At 36.6% G+C, this 16798-nt stretch overlaps 1 protein-coding gene across 1 annotated transcript; it reads left to right on the forward strand.

Moving 5' to 3' along the window:
* The first annotated feature begins 15652 nt into the window (after nt 1–15652).
* LOC149196824 (uncharacterized) lies at nt 15653–16411 on the forward strand. Its single transcript, XM_089408446.1, has one exon. The coding sequence runs from the start codon at nt 15653–15655 to the stop codon at nt 16409–16411; it is 759 nt and encodes a 252-aa protein (XP_089264572.1).
* Nucleotides 16412–16798: the final 387 nt, after the last annotated feature.

The following is a 16798-nucleotide window of genomic DNA, read 5'->3' on the forward strand; positions in this document are numbered from 1 at the left end:
GGGAAATCCACCGCCAGCAATTTTTCTAACTAAAAATCATCTTTTCCGTCGTAGTCCTCGGAGAGATATTTCCAATGGGCTATCACGCGCGTCAAACCGAGATAGCACGACCAATTCGCAACCCCGGGAAGTTGATGTACCAACTTACCCAAAAACGGGGCCCACAATTTGGCGTTTCATCTTCTAGGGTTAGGTTTTGGAATGTGAAGGGTTTTCCATTGTTTCTCAACAATAAATAGGCCCTCGAGCCTCATTGTAACATAGTTCAAAACAATTCAAAGGCATGTAGCCGACATATCTCTTCTCAGAGATAAGCTACCATCGCCCTAGATGGGTTATTTCTATTTGTAAGCATATTTGAGTACTCTCCATTAATGAAATGAAGTATTATTTCCGCTGCATATCTGTTTTTATGGTTATCGCATCTCTGTATTTATGGTTATCTCTCTAATCTATTGCGTTCGTGCTTAAATCCGGATCATTCATAAGGACTAGGGTAAGTAATTGTCAAATTGATATATAAAAATTATAACCCATATGTCTTTCAACCAACAGAAAGTTGGAACAGTTAAATAGAACATGTAGGGTAAAAACACCTTGAAATTGTAACATTTAACTACCCATAATAATAACAAGTTACTTTCTATTGTTTATCCAAAACCAATTCTAGACAAGAGTCCAAAATTTCTCTTGAAATAGAACGTCTGAAAAAAAGTAAAAAATGGGAACTCCACTATAATTACCCATCCATTGAAACAAATGCATATACCTCAACACTCTCTAAAAACCCACAACTTACAAATACATATAAATGATCTACTAAGGAACAATGATTTAATGCAATCTCACATCCTATGTTTACAAGAAATATATTTGAAAGAACCCATCTTATTACAAAAACTTGAAGATATATAGATTATGGAACATTTGCAACATTTGCAGTTTTAAGAGAAAAATGTAGAAGCTACAATAGAAAAGATGATTCTTCATGACATGCATATTGCAGTTCTTAATTTCTATGTTGCACCTTCTTTGACATTTACCAACACATTTCATACTGTTACAAAAACATTATGTAATATTCCCTCAAATTTAACAATATTCATTGTAGATATTTCAACATGGATATGCTTCAAAGCAATAACAAAACAAACTAACTAAAATGCTAATATTATGTAATATACCCTTCTATTTAACAATATTCATTGCAGAGATTTCAACATGGATATGCTTCAAAGCAATAACAAAACAAACTAACTAAAATGCTATATTGGAAGAAGCAATATAAGGAAGGGAAAACAATTTTCGTTTCACTACCTTATTTTGTTGAATTCAACTTTTGCTACAAATTATTATTGATTTTTTCCTTCTCAAACATAAGTCTAATTGTGAAATTGACCATGGTTATTTTTAAAAGCATGAAAAAGATTGCTAATCTTTTCACATGGAATAGAATTGAGTCTGTAATATATTGACCCACTTTGACTAAATAATAAAATGTTTATTGGCAAAACGTCCATAGCTTTAGGAATTGGCAATCAATATTATGACATCATTCATAACTATATGTTAATGTAAAATGGAAGAAACTTTCAATGGGTTGTCTAAGTTTGTACTTTTTACCACTACATTGATAAAGCATAGTCACTGATTCTTTTAACATATAACATAGTGATTAGATAAGAGGCCTTCACCACAATTTCTTTGTGTGAATACCCAATAGAAATTACTAGAAATGCACATTGGAAATGGGAGTTGGAGTTGTCTCATCTAGCAGAAAAGGTATAAATTCTTCTAGTAAATCTCATTTGGTAGTAAAAGTGGAAATTCTTCTAATAAATCTCTCATCTAGTAGAAAAAGTATAAATTCTTCTAGTAAGTCTTGATGATCATAAAATAGTGTTTCCACCTATCTCGATTGGTAGAAAAAACTTAAATTCTTCTAATAAATCTTGATGATCATAAAATAGTGTTTCCACCTGCATACAAACAAATAGAATTAAATTCATTATAGAGTAGCATAGCTTAAAAGAATTAGAAAAAATTAACATTTATGTTCTGATATTTGCAAAACACTAGAAAGTACCTCTTTGTATACTTCAACTATTGATTTGTTCCCACGTTTATACATGTTTAATATATCCAAAAATTTGTGGTATACTTGCTCATCACTTTGAAACCTTGTCTGAAAACACAATAAAGAAAAACAAGAATGTCAAAACAAGAATGTTATAACAAGGACTCCTATACGAGTTCAACATTTCAAAAACACATCTAGTTAAAATAAATTAGGCTGTAAATATAAAATAGCTTTCAAATATCAAAGAACTAATATATCATCATCTGCATTATGTTGATTTTATTAACATAATTTCTCATGTGCATTACCTTGATCTTATTAAGATAATTGATTGCTTCGTGAAATTCAACCTCTTTTTGCCCAGAAGAAGATGTAATTTCATAGCGTTTAGGCAGAAAGACATTAAAACCCAAAATAAGGGAATTATGGCCTTTAAATAATTTTTTTACTCGAGCTATAACATCAGCCGTATAAAGTCTGCAGAAAGAATTGTCATCGATATTAAGATTTGTAGTTAATGGAGAACAAAGAAAATAATAGGTATTGAATGATAATGCCCATCTTTATAAAAAAGAAGTACAGACCTTCCCGCTTTGAAAGATTTCATGACCTCAAGGAAGTCATCATATTTCTCTTTATTATCCTTGAAACTCTCTTTTACTTCCTTGAGATATGCGAGAGCATCACGCACTCCCGAGCTGTATTAGATTATTCACAAGCAACAAAAATGTCACAACATAAGCAGGTTATCCATCATACCTTTTCTATAAAGATGTAAACTAATGACTAATTAAGAATGAACTTAACTGCCTAGAAAGACAAACTGCATCATATTTCAGATATCTGAACAGATAGACAAAGGGCACCTATATCCTATATTGGAAAAATACTGGAAATCTGTCTCTTTGAAACCATGAACTCCAAAAGCTTTAAGAAGTCCATATGAACAAGCATATACCATATGGAATGGCTGTTAGGAAAGACAGATTTTTTTTTTTTAGGAACAATAATATACCATATGGAATGGTTATTAGGAAAGAAAGAAAAAGTTATAAAAAATAAATCTCTAAATAACAATAAATGCTCTACGAAACTATAAAATTCAATATTAAGAAACAACATGGGAAGGAACATAACTAGCTAGAAAAATACATAAGATACACCATATAAAAATAGAAACCACTATTTCATGAGACAGATAGAAATACTGGGACCAAGAGTATAGCATATAGAATGGTTATTCATTAAGAAGTACGTATGAACAAGAGTATACCCTATGGAATGGTTATTTGAGGATATCTTTAAAAAAATTGAAGGAAGAAAAAGGTTATAAAGATAATAGATCTCTAAATAACAATAAATAATCTATGAAAACTATTAAAAAAAACCACCACGCCATCTAAGTGCTTCTGAAGTTCAAGTAGCAACAAAAATGTTAGCAAATATAACAATAAATGATTTATGAAAGCTAAAAAAAAACCATCACGTCATCTAAGTGATTCTGAAGTTCCAGTAGCAACAAAAATCTGAGCAAATATGACTGGCAAAAATTCAATATTAAGAAACAACAGACTACATAAAATTATTTAGGGTAAATTAACGAACATAAAAAAAAATGCAATGGATGGTTAAGAAATGCATGGCCTCATAAGCACAAAAATCCCACTTCTTGCTCACGGGCACAGAAAACCCGCTTCTTTCCCTAGACAATGCATTAACAACGATGATAAAAGGGATGCAAAATCCAACATCCCATTTAACTTCGCATCCGCAAGGCTCATAAAATATGCGTCAATCCGACTTAACTGCGCATCCACCGTATTCCCCGTTAAATGCGGCATGCTACGTTGTTGTTACTGGAGCAATCCGCCGCTGGTAAGAAAAAAAAGGGGAATCTTTTGTCGTCTTACTCTCGCATGCCCTTAATTAAGATACTGTTGCATGCCCTTTATTCGTTTACATTAAAGGTTTCGCAACATGACATTCACTTAACCAATTGAATAACTTTCATGAAGGGTTTTGTGAATAAAGTTATTCAGAGATCCAACTACTCGTTATTCAAAGGTCTTCTCATGAAGCGATTATAAATCCCATGTTTATTCCACATTCCGATCCAACAATCAAGTGATGAACCAATTCCATCCATGGCTTCTGATTATAAGGAAGGCTCAACTTGTCGTGAACACTTTGTGATTCCAGTTCCTGGGCTCCCTCGAGGTCTAAGAAGTTCGTGTAGGTGAAATAGAAAGATCAGCCCCTGCCTCCCTATGTGGGGTATTCTTGGCTGATGTAGTGTTAAATTTTCAGTGTGAGGCTATATTAATAGAAAGGTAAGGTGTCTAATTCCACTCAACCTGAAAAATGAAATATCTGGTGCAGTAGTCATGAAACTCTTCTTCCCTTCCTTCCATAGAATGTGAGTAGGGGTAGGGTAGTTGTAGAAGTAAGAGTAGGAGTAAAAAATAAAGGTATATCCAATTTCGTTCCTGATTCATATTCATGACTTTATGGTTGTCACGCACCACTCCATGTTGTGAAGTTCAAGGTTGGTGAAAGAAGAAGGTACCCATTGTGGCTTGGTTGCATTGTACAGTAAGTCATGTAAAAGTAAAATTATCTCTCTCATATTATATACATAATAACAAAAATGAAATAAATCATATAGGTTATATGTTCTGAAGCCAAATCAACTTGCTTGCTCAATGATTGATTTCGTGCTCCACAAGCACCAGGGGAAACAAGTTTGACTCTAGTGAATTCCAAAAAGAATCTGATAGGGGGTGTTTCCTATACTAAAACATGTGGTTATCATGGGTCTAGGTGCCCATATTGGTTGTTCAAAAAGGAAATTCTATTAGCACAAGTGTATGACTAAGAGCATTTCTTTCAATTCCAGCATCATCTCATTTGATGTGGCACTTCTCCTGGTCTTCAAGATTCCCTCCCTTATTAGCATGTGACTAGGGGCGGTTGTAAATAGAAAGTGTGTCTCAAAGGTGGTATAAGGTGGTAAGGTATCATGATTGCCAATTCCCATGATCCAATCCATCCTCCATAAGCTCTCGCCTTCCCTCCCCGCTGGGATAAGTCCAATAACATCTTGTATGGATCTTACTTGGTCTTTTCATTCTGTTGTAAGGCATGTAGCTAGTTCTGTCCATAGAATGTCATTCATTTCCTTTCAGGCAAGTTTATAGTCTTTCCAAGGTAAGGTATAATGGAGTGATTCAAATTCCCATGGCTATTAAACAATCAGACCATTAAACAATTCAAGGTTTTCCTCCTTTTCTATTATATTCTGGGAGCGCCTCCAAAGATCTAATTCTATAGGGCCTACTTGGAATACCTCACCAAAAGGAGGTCGTCCATCCAAGTTAAGTTTTGTAAAGACTCTGCCCCGAGTGTTATTTTTGTTATACTGAAGGATTGGTACTCCATCCGATCATCTTAGGTTTTCGATAGTACTTGAAGGGTCTAATAACAGACCCTCCAAAGTAAGACGAGTGTGAAAAGATAATCTGTGTGAAAAGATAATCTATGTTGGTCTAGGCATCAACAATATTTGTCCTAGCAATGACTATAGTATGCAACATGTAGTGTCCAATAATGTTCTTTTGATAATTAGATCTACCAATACATATCCATCTAGGAGTAAAAGATCTCTCAAATGTCAAGATCCACCCACCCTATCATACGTCAGCTACTAAACCATGGCCATCGATCCACTCTTCCACCCATCAAATAAAGCCTTCCCAATGGGGCTTTAAGATGTTCCATATTCCAAAGTAATCTAGCATAGTGAAACACGAGTTAAAGATATAAGCATGTAAAGGTAAACCCCTTATGGGCACAATACTATAGGAGCATGCATGCAAAGTGTGTCACTACTATAAAATAAAACGTCCGTTGCCCACCTGTCATATGATAAAGTAATCAAGACTAGCCAAGTTGATTTCATAATGGAATGACTCAAAGCCTTTGAAAAGCAAGTGTAGAGCTCTAAACAAAGTGGTTAGCTTAGGTCAAGAATCATCTATGAGGTGATCTTAAATTCAATTCTCCCTAGGAAAGTGGATTATTGAGAGCCTATGAGGTGACTTCCCATCAAAGAATTCCTATCAATCTCACCCCGGTCCATTCAACCTCTCCTCTCCTCTCTATTTTGATGGAGCAAAATAATCCACAAACCATTCATCTAGCAAAGAAATGATCTAAGCTCAAATTAAACTTCCCTATGTTATTGGTTGAATGTACTGTGGAACCAAGACTAAGATACTAGGTTGAAAGGGTCAAAGGTTTCTATTATACATGTAATAAGAGTGATTCAAAAATCTTGTCAAAGGTCTATTCTGTAAAGCCCGATCGACTTCACTCTCGTGCCTTCTTCCACACTCCGAAACCTAGTAGGTTGGGGCAAGAAGTTCGATCTAATGCAGAAAAGCATTGGAGATTGGGTATTTTATATAAAAAAAACTTCATTGTAATGGGTCTTTATATAAGGTTATGGATAAACCTTATAATTTTTTGTTTTTTTATTTGAAAATGGGATCCATACTTGGGAGGAAAGAGAAGGAGATATGGGAATTAATGTTCGCATAACCTTATATAAATAATCCAACCTTAATTTATTTACTTCAAAAATCGTGTAAATTAATAACATGTTTTTAAGTCAATCTCCTATCTATATCCCTATCTTAAGAGAGCCCATAAAAGAGATTCATAATGAAACTGAAGTACATTTATCCATGCACTATGAATGTCGGGTCAAGGGACTTTGAAACTTGTAGCAATCCCTCCATTATCACCTGCATTACTACGTACTTAATAATACGCCTATTCATCATATACGTGAAAACCACTTAACAACTTATTAGAACTACCATGTCGAGTCTACTATCTACATATTTAATTGATACGTTTCAAGCAAGATCAAAGGAATGAGTGAGAAGAACGAAGCGAGCGGACATACCCTTCAAAGCATGGGTGGAAAAAAATATATAAAAAATATATATCTATGCACAGTGTGGACTACCTTTCAAGCATATAATAATAGATATAGATATAGTACACTTCAGATCAACTCTTCATGACTCGTATTGGGGTGTGTAACCCATCCGACCATTGGGGCAAAAGTATACTCCATCATGGGGGCAAAGGTACCTACATGTATCAGGGAGATAGATAAATATATGAATTATAACAAGAAGGCCTGAAGAAAAGTTGGTAAGTGCTCCTAATGTTTCCTAATTGGAATGTGGAATTTCATGTTCATGTAGATGTATCCAACATTTCCCTAAGAGCAATGCTTGCATAACTAGGGGGAATCTCAATCACCCTGTTTTTTTTTGTAATTAGGAAATTCTCTCAAGCTGAGCACAATTATACAACCAAAGAGAGGGAAGGGACAACTATTGTGTACGATTTACATAAGTTCCACCGTTATCTATTCTGTTGGAAGGCCATTTTCAGTTCTATGCATACCATTCAGCTCTAAAGTACTTGGTGAATAAGTGTATCTTAGAAGGAAGAATTTGTAGGTGATACCTAAATAAATTTTCTTAGTTTAACCAATGCCTATTAATTGGGTTGAAGCAAGATATCTAGTGGAAGAACTTGTAAATGCATCTTATCCACGCGTGGGACTTGAGCAAGGAATAAAGCTACCTCCTTCATCGGGTAGTTTAAGCTCTCCTAATACCAAGCTATACTAATAGAAGAAATTGGAAGGCCTAGGCTTTTGTAGTCATCTTAAAAATACTATAGATAGCTCCTCCTTGCAATAATATTTATAACCAACTAATCCTCTTGGACTCCACTGGATAGAACCTCCTCGAGCTAACTCCCTTCAGTTCTTTCATATCTAATTTGAATAGGTAATATCTTGATAGTTTGATAGTGAATGTAATATCGAGTAATCAGAGTGATCATACTTGTGAAAGATCATGGTGGTCATAGCAAGAATCCAACTTATTGAATCCCACTTCTCATCATAACTCCAGTTGAATAATCTCCACTTCATATCATGCTCTATTGGATAACTTCATGTCATGCTCATAATCATTGGGCTAACTTTGGGTAGTGGTCATGGGTAACAATCAAGCTAGAGATCATGGTCCCATTTGTCACACTAAGACTAAGATGATGGTCCCATTGGTTTTGGGAACAAAGATAGGCTGCATGGTGCTACTTCACTATAGGAACAAACCCTACTCCTACTCATGAGCAACGAGAGTCTACTTGTGCTCCTCATGAAAAACCATACTCTAGCATACAAGAAAACCTTCAAGATGGACTTGGGGTGTAATTGATATTAGAATCCTAATAGTGCAGTTTGGCTTGATAAGAGATACCAGCTTTGGTTTTTCTAGTCCTTTTATAATCGGTTTTATGATCCTTTATGGTACCTCCCAGCTAATATCCAACACATAGGTAGTTTCATAAGGACTAGGGTAGGTAATTGTCTTCCAACAGCTTAGGGATGTTACGAATCAAATGGTAACTAATCGTGCGAAATGAGAAAGAAATGCATTGCTTATTATTATGTGATGCACCACCACCGCTTTTGAATGACATGAAGATGGAGTTATCTATTCCTAATCATCAAGTCATTAAAACATGGTATACTTCTTATACAAAGAAACTATCCGAAAGAAAGAATAGATCTCACTTAACCTCCACTTCAAGATAAATGGAGTTACATATAAAAAAGAGTAATTATACTTATAAACATTTCCATTGATCTTGTTATTACTTACTTATCTATTGATAGTATTTTCTTGGATATTTCATAATCTTGTCTTTTTAGTTGTTACTGAATATCCTATCAAGCTATAAAAGAATCTATGTCTTGATCAAACCAATTGAGAAAAAAGCTATAAATAATCTACAGTTAAGTATTCCACTGGAAAAACGAACAAGTGAAGTTTGGTAAGTTGAACGATCATCACCAATTATCAGGTCAGTGAGCCCATGTTTCATATGGAGCCCATTTCATGATGATAGGACAAAACAAATATTGATCCCACGGCGAGTTGTCTCTGTCTCCATTCGATTTCAACTGCTTCCAGGCCACACCCACGTGCCATTATTTTTAGTCTATTGTTGTTATATACTCCCATCGTTTTAAAGTTATTATAAGGCGGTTGCGCAACTAGTTACTTTGTTCGACCACAGCCGCTACCCCAAATGGGTTACTTTTGTGGAGGAACGGTTGTTTATGGGGCCTCTCTCGGCGGATTGGATAGCGACGTGATATCTGCTACCCATATGTGTGTGGGGGATCGGGCCTATCATTCATATAATGGAATCAATGCTCCTACGTCTGTCTTTGTTTCCACTACATGCATAAAGTAATTATTACCTAGAGACACTGGATCATTTGCTGGTGAAGCAACTCCATTGGAATTTAGGTTTTGATCAAATAACCTCTCTCAGTAATCCATTGGAATTTATTATCCTCAATTCACTCTTGGCTACCAAGGCATAAATTATAATATTTTTTTGAAAACCTATCCCCCTTGGGATTTTGGGAGAGAAAATTTATTCAACTTAACCAAAGGCAATCTGTGTTTCTCCCTACTACCATACCATATCAATTAGAAAAAGAGCCATTGAATCTTGTAAAGAATGTCCCGAGGGATCAAAGATAGTATCTACTAGAAGACATGTTGTTCTTCTAATACAGTTTTAACTAGAACTAGTCAAACCCATCTTGATAACAAATGGTTACACTAGTGGTGAATACTGTTCTCCATTTTCCTTATAAGCCAATTCCAATCAAGCTTTAGATAATCATTTGCTTTTAAGAAAAAGCTTTTTTGGCTAGATAATCAAATCTTTACCAATAATCTATTAAGAACTGCAATATATATATATATATATATATATATATATATATATAGGTTCTCCAGAAAGGTGGGAAGAAGGTTCCAAAAATCAGATCCAGATTACCTAGTAGATTATCTGCACTAGATAAAATAAGAAACCACATAAAATAATAGGATTAGAATTTAATAACTAACTCCAAATATTGGACAAAAACACTCAACAAGAACATTATAACACAAATTGAAAGAAAGAAAAATATTTTTTTATGAACAATAATATACCATATGCAATGGTTATTAGGAAAGAAAGAAAAAGTTATAAAAAAATAGATCTCTAAATAACAATAAATGATCTATGAAACTATAAAATTCAATATTAAGAAACAGCATGCAAAGTAACATAACTGGTTAGAAAAATACATAAGATACCCCATATAAAAACAGAAACCACTATTTCATCAGACAGATAGACATACTGGGAACAAGAGTATACCATATAGAATGGTTATTCATTAAGAAATTCATATGAACAAGAGTATACCTTATGGAATGATTATTCCAGGATATCTTTAAAAAAGTTTAAGAAAGAAAAAGGCTATAAAGATAATAGATCTAAAAATAACAATAAATAATCTATGAAAACTATTAAAAAAAACAACCCCACCATCTTAGTGATTCTGAAGTTTCAGTGGCAACAAAAATGTCTGAAAATATAACAATAAATTATTTATGAGAGAAAAAAAAAAGCCATCACCTCATCTGAGTGATTCTGAAATACCAGTAACAACAAAAATGTAAACAAATATAACAGTAAATGATTTATGAAAACTAAAAAAAGGACCATCACGCCATCACAGTGATTCTAAAGTTCCAGTAGCAACAAAAATGTCAGCTGTCAAAAATTCAATATTAAGAAACAACATGGAGAACTACATAAAATTACTTCCGGTAAATTAAGTAACATAAAAAAATGCAATGGATGGTTAAGAAATGCATGGCCTCATAAGCACAGAAATCCCACTTCTTGCTCATTGGCACAGAAAACCCGCTTCTTTCCCTGGAACAACGATGATAAAAGCGATGCAAAATCCAACATCCCATTTAACTTCGCATCCGCAAGGCTGATAAAATATGCTTCAATCCCATTTAACTGCGCATCCGCAATATTCCCCGCTAAATGCAGCATGCTACATTGTTGTTACTGGAGCAATCCGCAGCTGGTAAGAAAAAAAGAAGGAATCTTTCGCCATCTTACTGTTGCATGCCCTTAATTAAGATACTGTTGCATGCCCTTTATTCGTTTACACTAAAGGTTGCGCAACATCACGTTCACTGAGCCAATTGAATAACTTTCATGAAGGGTTTTGTGTATAAAGTTATTTAGAGATCCAATTGAATAGAGAGGTTTTTGGGTGTAAAGTTACTTAGAGATTTTCTATCACAAAGCGTTTTAAACTGAATAAAAAGTTTGATAAGTAAAATTATTCAAAGATCTAACTGAATAGAAGCTTTTGAGTGTAGAGTTATTCTAGAGAATTAAAAAAAATATGTGATAGATCTAGAAAATAGATTTTTAAACCTGAATATTCTATAAAATAGATCACATGATTTTAACATCATGCCATAGATCAAATTCAAAATTCCAACTGAAAGTCATTAAAATCAATTAAGGATAAAGAAAATACAAAATCTGCAAAATGGGTCCTTCACATCAGACTAACATAATGGGGGAGATAAAATAACCCACGGTTGTCTTGGCGGCTTCATATTCCAATATAGTTACTACTGCTGTACCTTCAAAAAGCTTGATCGAAAGGCGGCTCTGAACGCCAAAAGAAAAAACCATAAATCACTTATGATTTCGTCTCTGAATGCCAAAAGAAAAAACCATAAATCACTTATGATTTCGTCCATAATAATGGCATAAAGTCCTATTTATGCATACTAAAGAACTAGAGAAACTCTTAGAAATTTGAATTAATGCAAGAAGCTTACAGAATTTTGAGGAAACCAAGCGTGGAAGCTCAGAGGACTGAAGGAAACAGAGTCGCGAGCCTTCGATGAGATCAGTAGTCAATAACCGCTACTCATTACAAATTTTCTCAAAGAGGAGGAGAGAAGAACACCACCTATAGACTTTTTACTACTCGTTATAACTAGGGTTAACCAATTCTTGTTTTATATCTCGAGATAGTGGAAACCTTTTTGTTTAACCAATAGGTGAAAGGGTCATTATCGGAATTATCAAATAGGTTAAATGATATTTTTGTTTAACCAATAGGTGAAAGGGTCATTTTAGGAATTATCAAATAGGTTAAATGGTCTTTTTTATATAGTATTTTTAGGAATTTGAAATTACTTAAAAGGTTTTGTTTACGTAATAAAGGTAATGAAACCCATTATAAATTCAAAAATATATTTTAAAGAACAAGAAGTTACAATCTCTAGGTCAAAGAGCCATTTCATCTAAGGTGTGCTTTCTAAAAAATATAGTTTGTGAAATTAATTTGAAATTATATGATAGTTTTTTGTTTTTTTGGTAGGTGAAATCCAAGGGCATTTAAGTAGTCAAAATCACCCGTTGATTGCATGGGCTTGTTCACACTAGCCTTTAACATTATTGGTTTTTTGATAGTGGAGTTACAAACTTGTGACCTTTTCAACACAAAAGGATCTAATCCCTATGTCTAAGAATATTAATATAATAGTAATATTAAATTTAATGATGTTTTTACAACGCACCATAACAAAATTTATAATAAAACTATTGAATTGTATTGTAGTTTTTATCACCATTGTTATTTTCATTTTTTTAGTTAGACATTAAATATTTTTTATTAATACTTACCCATCCCCTCATACTGAGTTGTAGAATGTGGCTCTCTACCCAATAATATTGATTCTTTCTATTGAATTGTATTGTAGATTTTATCACCATGATTATTTTCATTTTTTCTCTAGACATTAGTTTTTTTATTAAAATTTTATCCGATAAGTGACATACTTGGGACATACTTACCGATCCCCTCATACGAGTTGTAGAATGTGCCTCTCTACCCAATAATATTGATGGTGGTCATTGTCATTTCTTTGACCAATTTTTTATTTATTAAATTTTAAAAGAAAATAAAGCTAAATTATTTGAAATATAATTAACACTATATTTATATATATTCTAAATTTTAATTTAAAAAATTAGGAATACTCATTTTCTAATAAATATTTTAGATTTTAGATTTTAATGTAATGGTATATAATCTAGGGTTTTTATCTATTTTAGTGTTATAAAAACATTTAAAAAATTATATTTACCCAACTTTATTATTATTTTTAAAAATATTTGTGATAATTTTTTTTATTTATAATATTAAAATAAATAATTTTTGCAATACATTTTTCTTTTTACATGTTTTCCTTTTCCTATTCAAATATTAATGTAATATATACGGGGAAGGGGAAAATATTGGAGCGATGGGTTTAGGCTCTGACGGCGCACATCAACAATAACCGCGAAGGAAAGACAACCGTAGTTCGCAGCTTCAGGACCACAGGATGGAGCATTTTTCGGCGGATAGGGTTTCGGGCGAACGACAGATCAACACCAGTGTGAGGAGACTACATTCGCTGTCCGGCATGGAAGACCTACCGGAAACGGATATCATGGACTTCTCCGAGGATCCGTTGGAAGGTCAGGTCGTTTTCGCTAACCATATCTCTGCCCCCCCCCGGGTTTCATTCCTCCGCTTTCTGATACCTCTGATGCCTAGAATATCCTCCCGGTCATCTCCTTGCCGGATCCTTTTTCAACTGGTCTCGCAGCCCCGCCGCTCTCTCCTGGCACAGCTTCTTTTCTTGCCTCTCATCTGCTAGACCCCGCTGATCTCTATGAGATCCCATCTCCGCCTACTGATGCACCGTCTGTAACTGAGGTTCCTCGGGCAAACCCCTCTCCAAATTTTGGGGCAAAACCCTCAGGCGCATTCAGCACCCCGGTTGTAATCCCTAAACCCTCTGGACCACCTCCACCCGGGGTCACAAACCCCCTATCTGAGCATCCGTCGGCCCCTCGATCCAAGAAGCAGAGGTCAAATTGTGTTAGGGCAATTTCGAAAGATACCACGGTTATCTTCGGTGACTCCCTGGATTTTGTAGCAACCATGGCTCTAGCTCGCACAATGTTGGTAGGGCACGTGCGGGGGCGTTCCTACACGGTGGACAGATTGACGCGCTGGGTGAAAGAAATTTGGGGAGTACTCCTCACACAGGTGCCGGAGGTTGAGGTTCTACCTCGTGGGTGGTTCTCCCTCCAATTCGCAAACGAAGAACACACAATTGCGGTCCTTGAAAGATACTGGCATATCGAAACTGCTCCTGTACTTCTAAAGAGATGGAGTCCATTATTCGATCCTGAGCATGAGAAAATTGTTGCAGGGCCTTTATGGGTCCGATTACCAGGACTCCCTACACAATACTGGAATGAAGAATCTTTCAAAAAGATTGGCAATGCACTTGGGACATATTTGGATCATGATCGTGGATACCTTGATACCCGGAGAAAGACTGTAGCTCGCATTCCGGTGCATCTGGACACCAGAGAAGGACTGGAGGAAAGAATTACATTGCAATGGGGAAAGCTCAAGCGTTATCAGATGCTAGATTACGAAGGAGTACCCTTTCGGTGCAATCGATGCCACCAAGTGGGGCATCTCTAAAAGGATTGCCCTTTAATCAAGCGACCAGACAGCACCCCAAAACAATCCCCCATAGCATCTAGGCGGACTTCCCCCATAGTCCCTCAGCCAGCGAGGGGATTCTCTGTTTCCAATGGAGCTCAGGTGTTCTCAGAGATGAATTCCCTCGAGGTGCCATTGCCTCCGCTAACTAGGGCTCGGGCAGCTGCTGCAGCCGCACAAGCTTCGGGTACATGTTCTAACTCTCCCTTTATCTCTATTGCACAATCTTCTGATTATGTTTCCTTTGCATCATGTTCCATGGCTTACTGCAATATTCCCTCGCCCCTTCCTCTTCCTTCTATCGCCCCTCCCACTCTGCCATCCATCTTGTCCCCGCCCCCGTCACCGTCCTCTGGGACCCCTGTTAACAAGATTCCCCAGCACCCATACTCTCTCTGTCCCCGGACCTCCCTCCCGGAATCCTCTGCAAACCATATGGGTTTAGGCATTGTACCCTCGGGTGTGAGCTCCTCTTCTACTAGAGGAAGGAAATCAGATTTAAACAAAGCCATCAAAAGAGTTGGCGCAGAAGTTGCATCAGGTCGAAAATCGACCATTGTTGGGGCGCTTAGAGCTAATCCCCTGAAGAGGGGTCCTCCATGAAGTGCCTCTCCTTCAATTGTAGGGGTTTGGCTAGCTCCCCCAAAAAACTAGCCCTCAAACGACTTTTTGAGGTCGAATCGCGTGATATCATCCTCGTGCAAGAAACCCTAGGTCATGCGGAATCCGTCTCCCTCTCACTGCAAAATATCTCATCAAGATGGAAGTTCATAGCTATGGATGCCATCGGCAGATCTGGAGGACTGGCGATTGGATACAACCCCAGATCCATAAGACTCGATTCCTCTTGGGGGGGTTAGGGTTTCCTGGGGGCTGACATATTCTCAGTGGACTTAGGCCTCCCTCTCTGCATCATCAACATCTATGGCCCTTGCCAACAGAGAGAAAACTTCTGGAGGATGCTTCTCAGCAGGAACCTGATGAATCTGGATCGTATCATACTAGGGGGGGATATGAACTTTTCCTTGGGGTTCCGTGAAACATGGGGATCTCGGGCGCAAGTTGATTCTATCACTCCATACATGAGGAATTTGCTGGAGCAGCATGACCTTGTTGACATACCCATGCAGAACCCCCTACCAACATGGAGGAACAGGCGAGTTGGGGAAGCGGCTTTGGCTCGCAGACTGGATCGATTTCTGATAAAAGGGCCGATGATCCACCAACTACACCACTTCAAGCAATGGGTGGGATCAGGGGGTATCTCTGATCATTCCCCTATTCTAACGGAAATTAAGGGACCCATACCTAAGCCAAAAGCTCCTTACAAGTTCAATCATCTTTGGCTTCAGGATCCTAGCTTCTCTAAACTGGTCTCGAACTTTTGGCATTCTCACCCTATAGATAGAGAAGCATCGATGGCTAGGGGATTTGTTAAAAATCTGACTGAGCTCAAGCATTTAGTGATTGCGTGGGCCAAGGCAAAAAAGGCCAGAGAAGAGGAGCAACTCATCAAGATTGAAGAAGCCCTAAACTCCCTTCTGGATGAACGAAGTCTGGGATTCATCTCCGAAGATAGCAAGACTCGACTTATTGAATTAGAGAAGGAAAAGAAAAATATCCTAAAACTCCAGGAGGAATCGATCAGACTGAGAAGCAGGGCACTTTGGCTGAAGGCAGGGGATGAAAACTCTAGATTCTTCCATAATTTTGCAAAAGGAAGGAAGGTTTCCAATACCATTTGGGACGGGAGTGGCAGATACCTTCAATAAATTATCTCAACTTGGAACAACACACTTCACAGGGATTTTCAAGAGCCCTGCTGGGACCAATGAGATTATCGCATCACACTTTTTTGGAGGATGCTGAAGCTCTTACAGATCCTGCTTCCATGGAAGAGCTCGAAAGTATGATCAAATGGTTAGCCCGGGACTTGACGAATGGACACCTTTCCAGGGAATGGCATGCTTCATTTATCTTCCTTCGGAACAAGTCTATCTGGGCCCTTGCTGCTGTGTAAGCTTGTGACTTGGCAAGCCTACAGTCCTGTCAGTGGAAAGTATGAACCATTCAGCAAGAGCCCGCCAACCTTTGAAGCTCAAGCATTTAGTGATTGCGTGGGCCAAGGCAAAAAAGGCCCAACTCATCAAGATTGAAGA

Source organism: Pinus tabuliformis, chromosome 2_2, assembly GCF_031772625.1.
Source record: "Pinus tabuliformis cultivar Carrire ecotype Pingquan chromosome 2_2, CPIR1, whole genome shotgun sequence".
NCBI lineage: Eukaryota > Viridiplantae > Streptophyta > Pinopsida > Pinales > Pinaceae > Pinus > Pinus tabuliformis.

Coding starts and splice junctions, on each gene's coding strand:
- LOC149196824 (XM_089408446.1), top strand. CDS start 15,653: ATGAACTTTTCCTTGGGGTTCCGTGAAACATGGGGATCTCGGGCGCAA.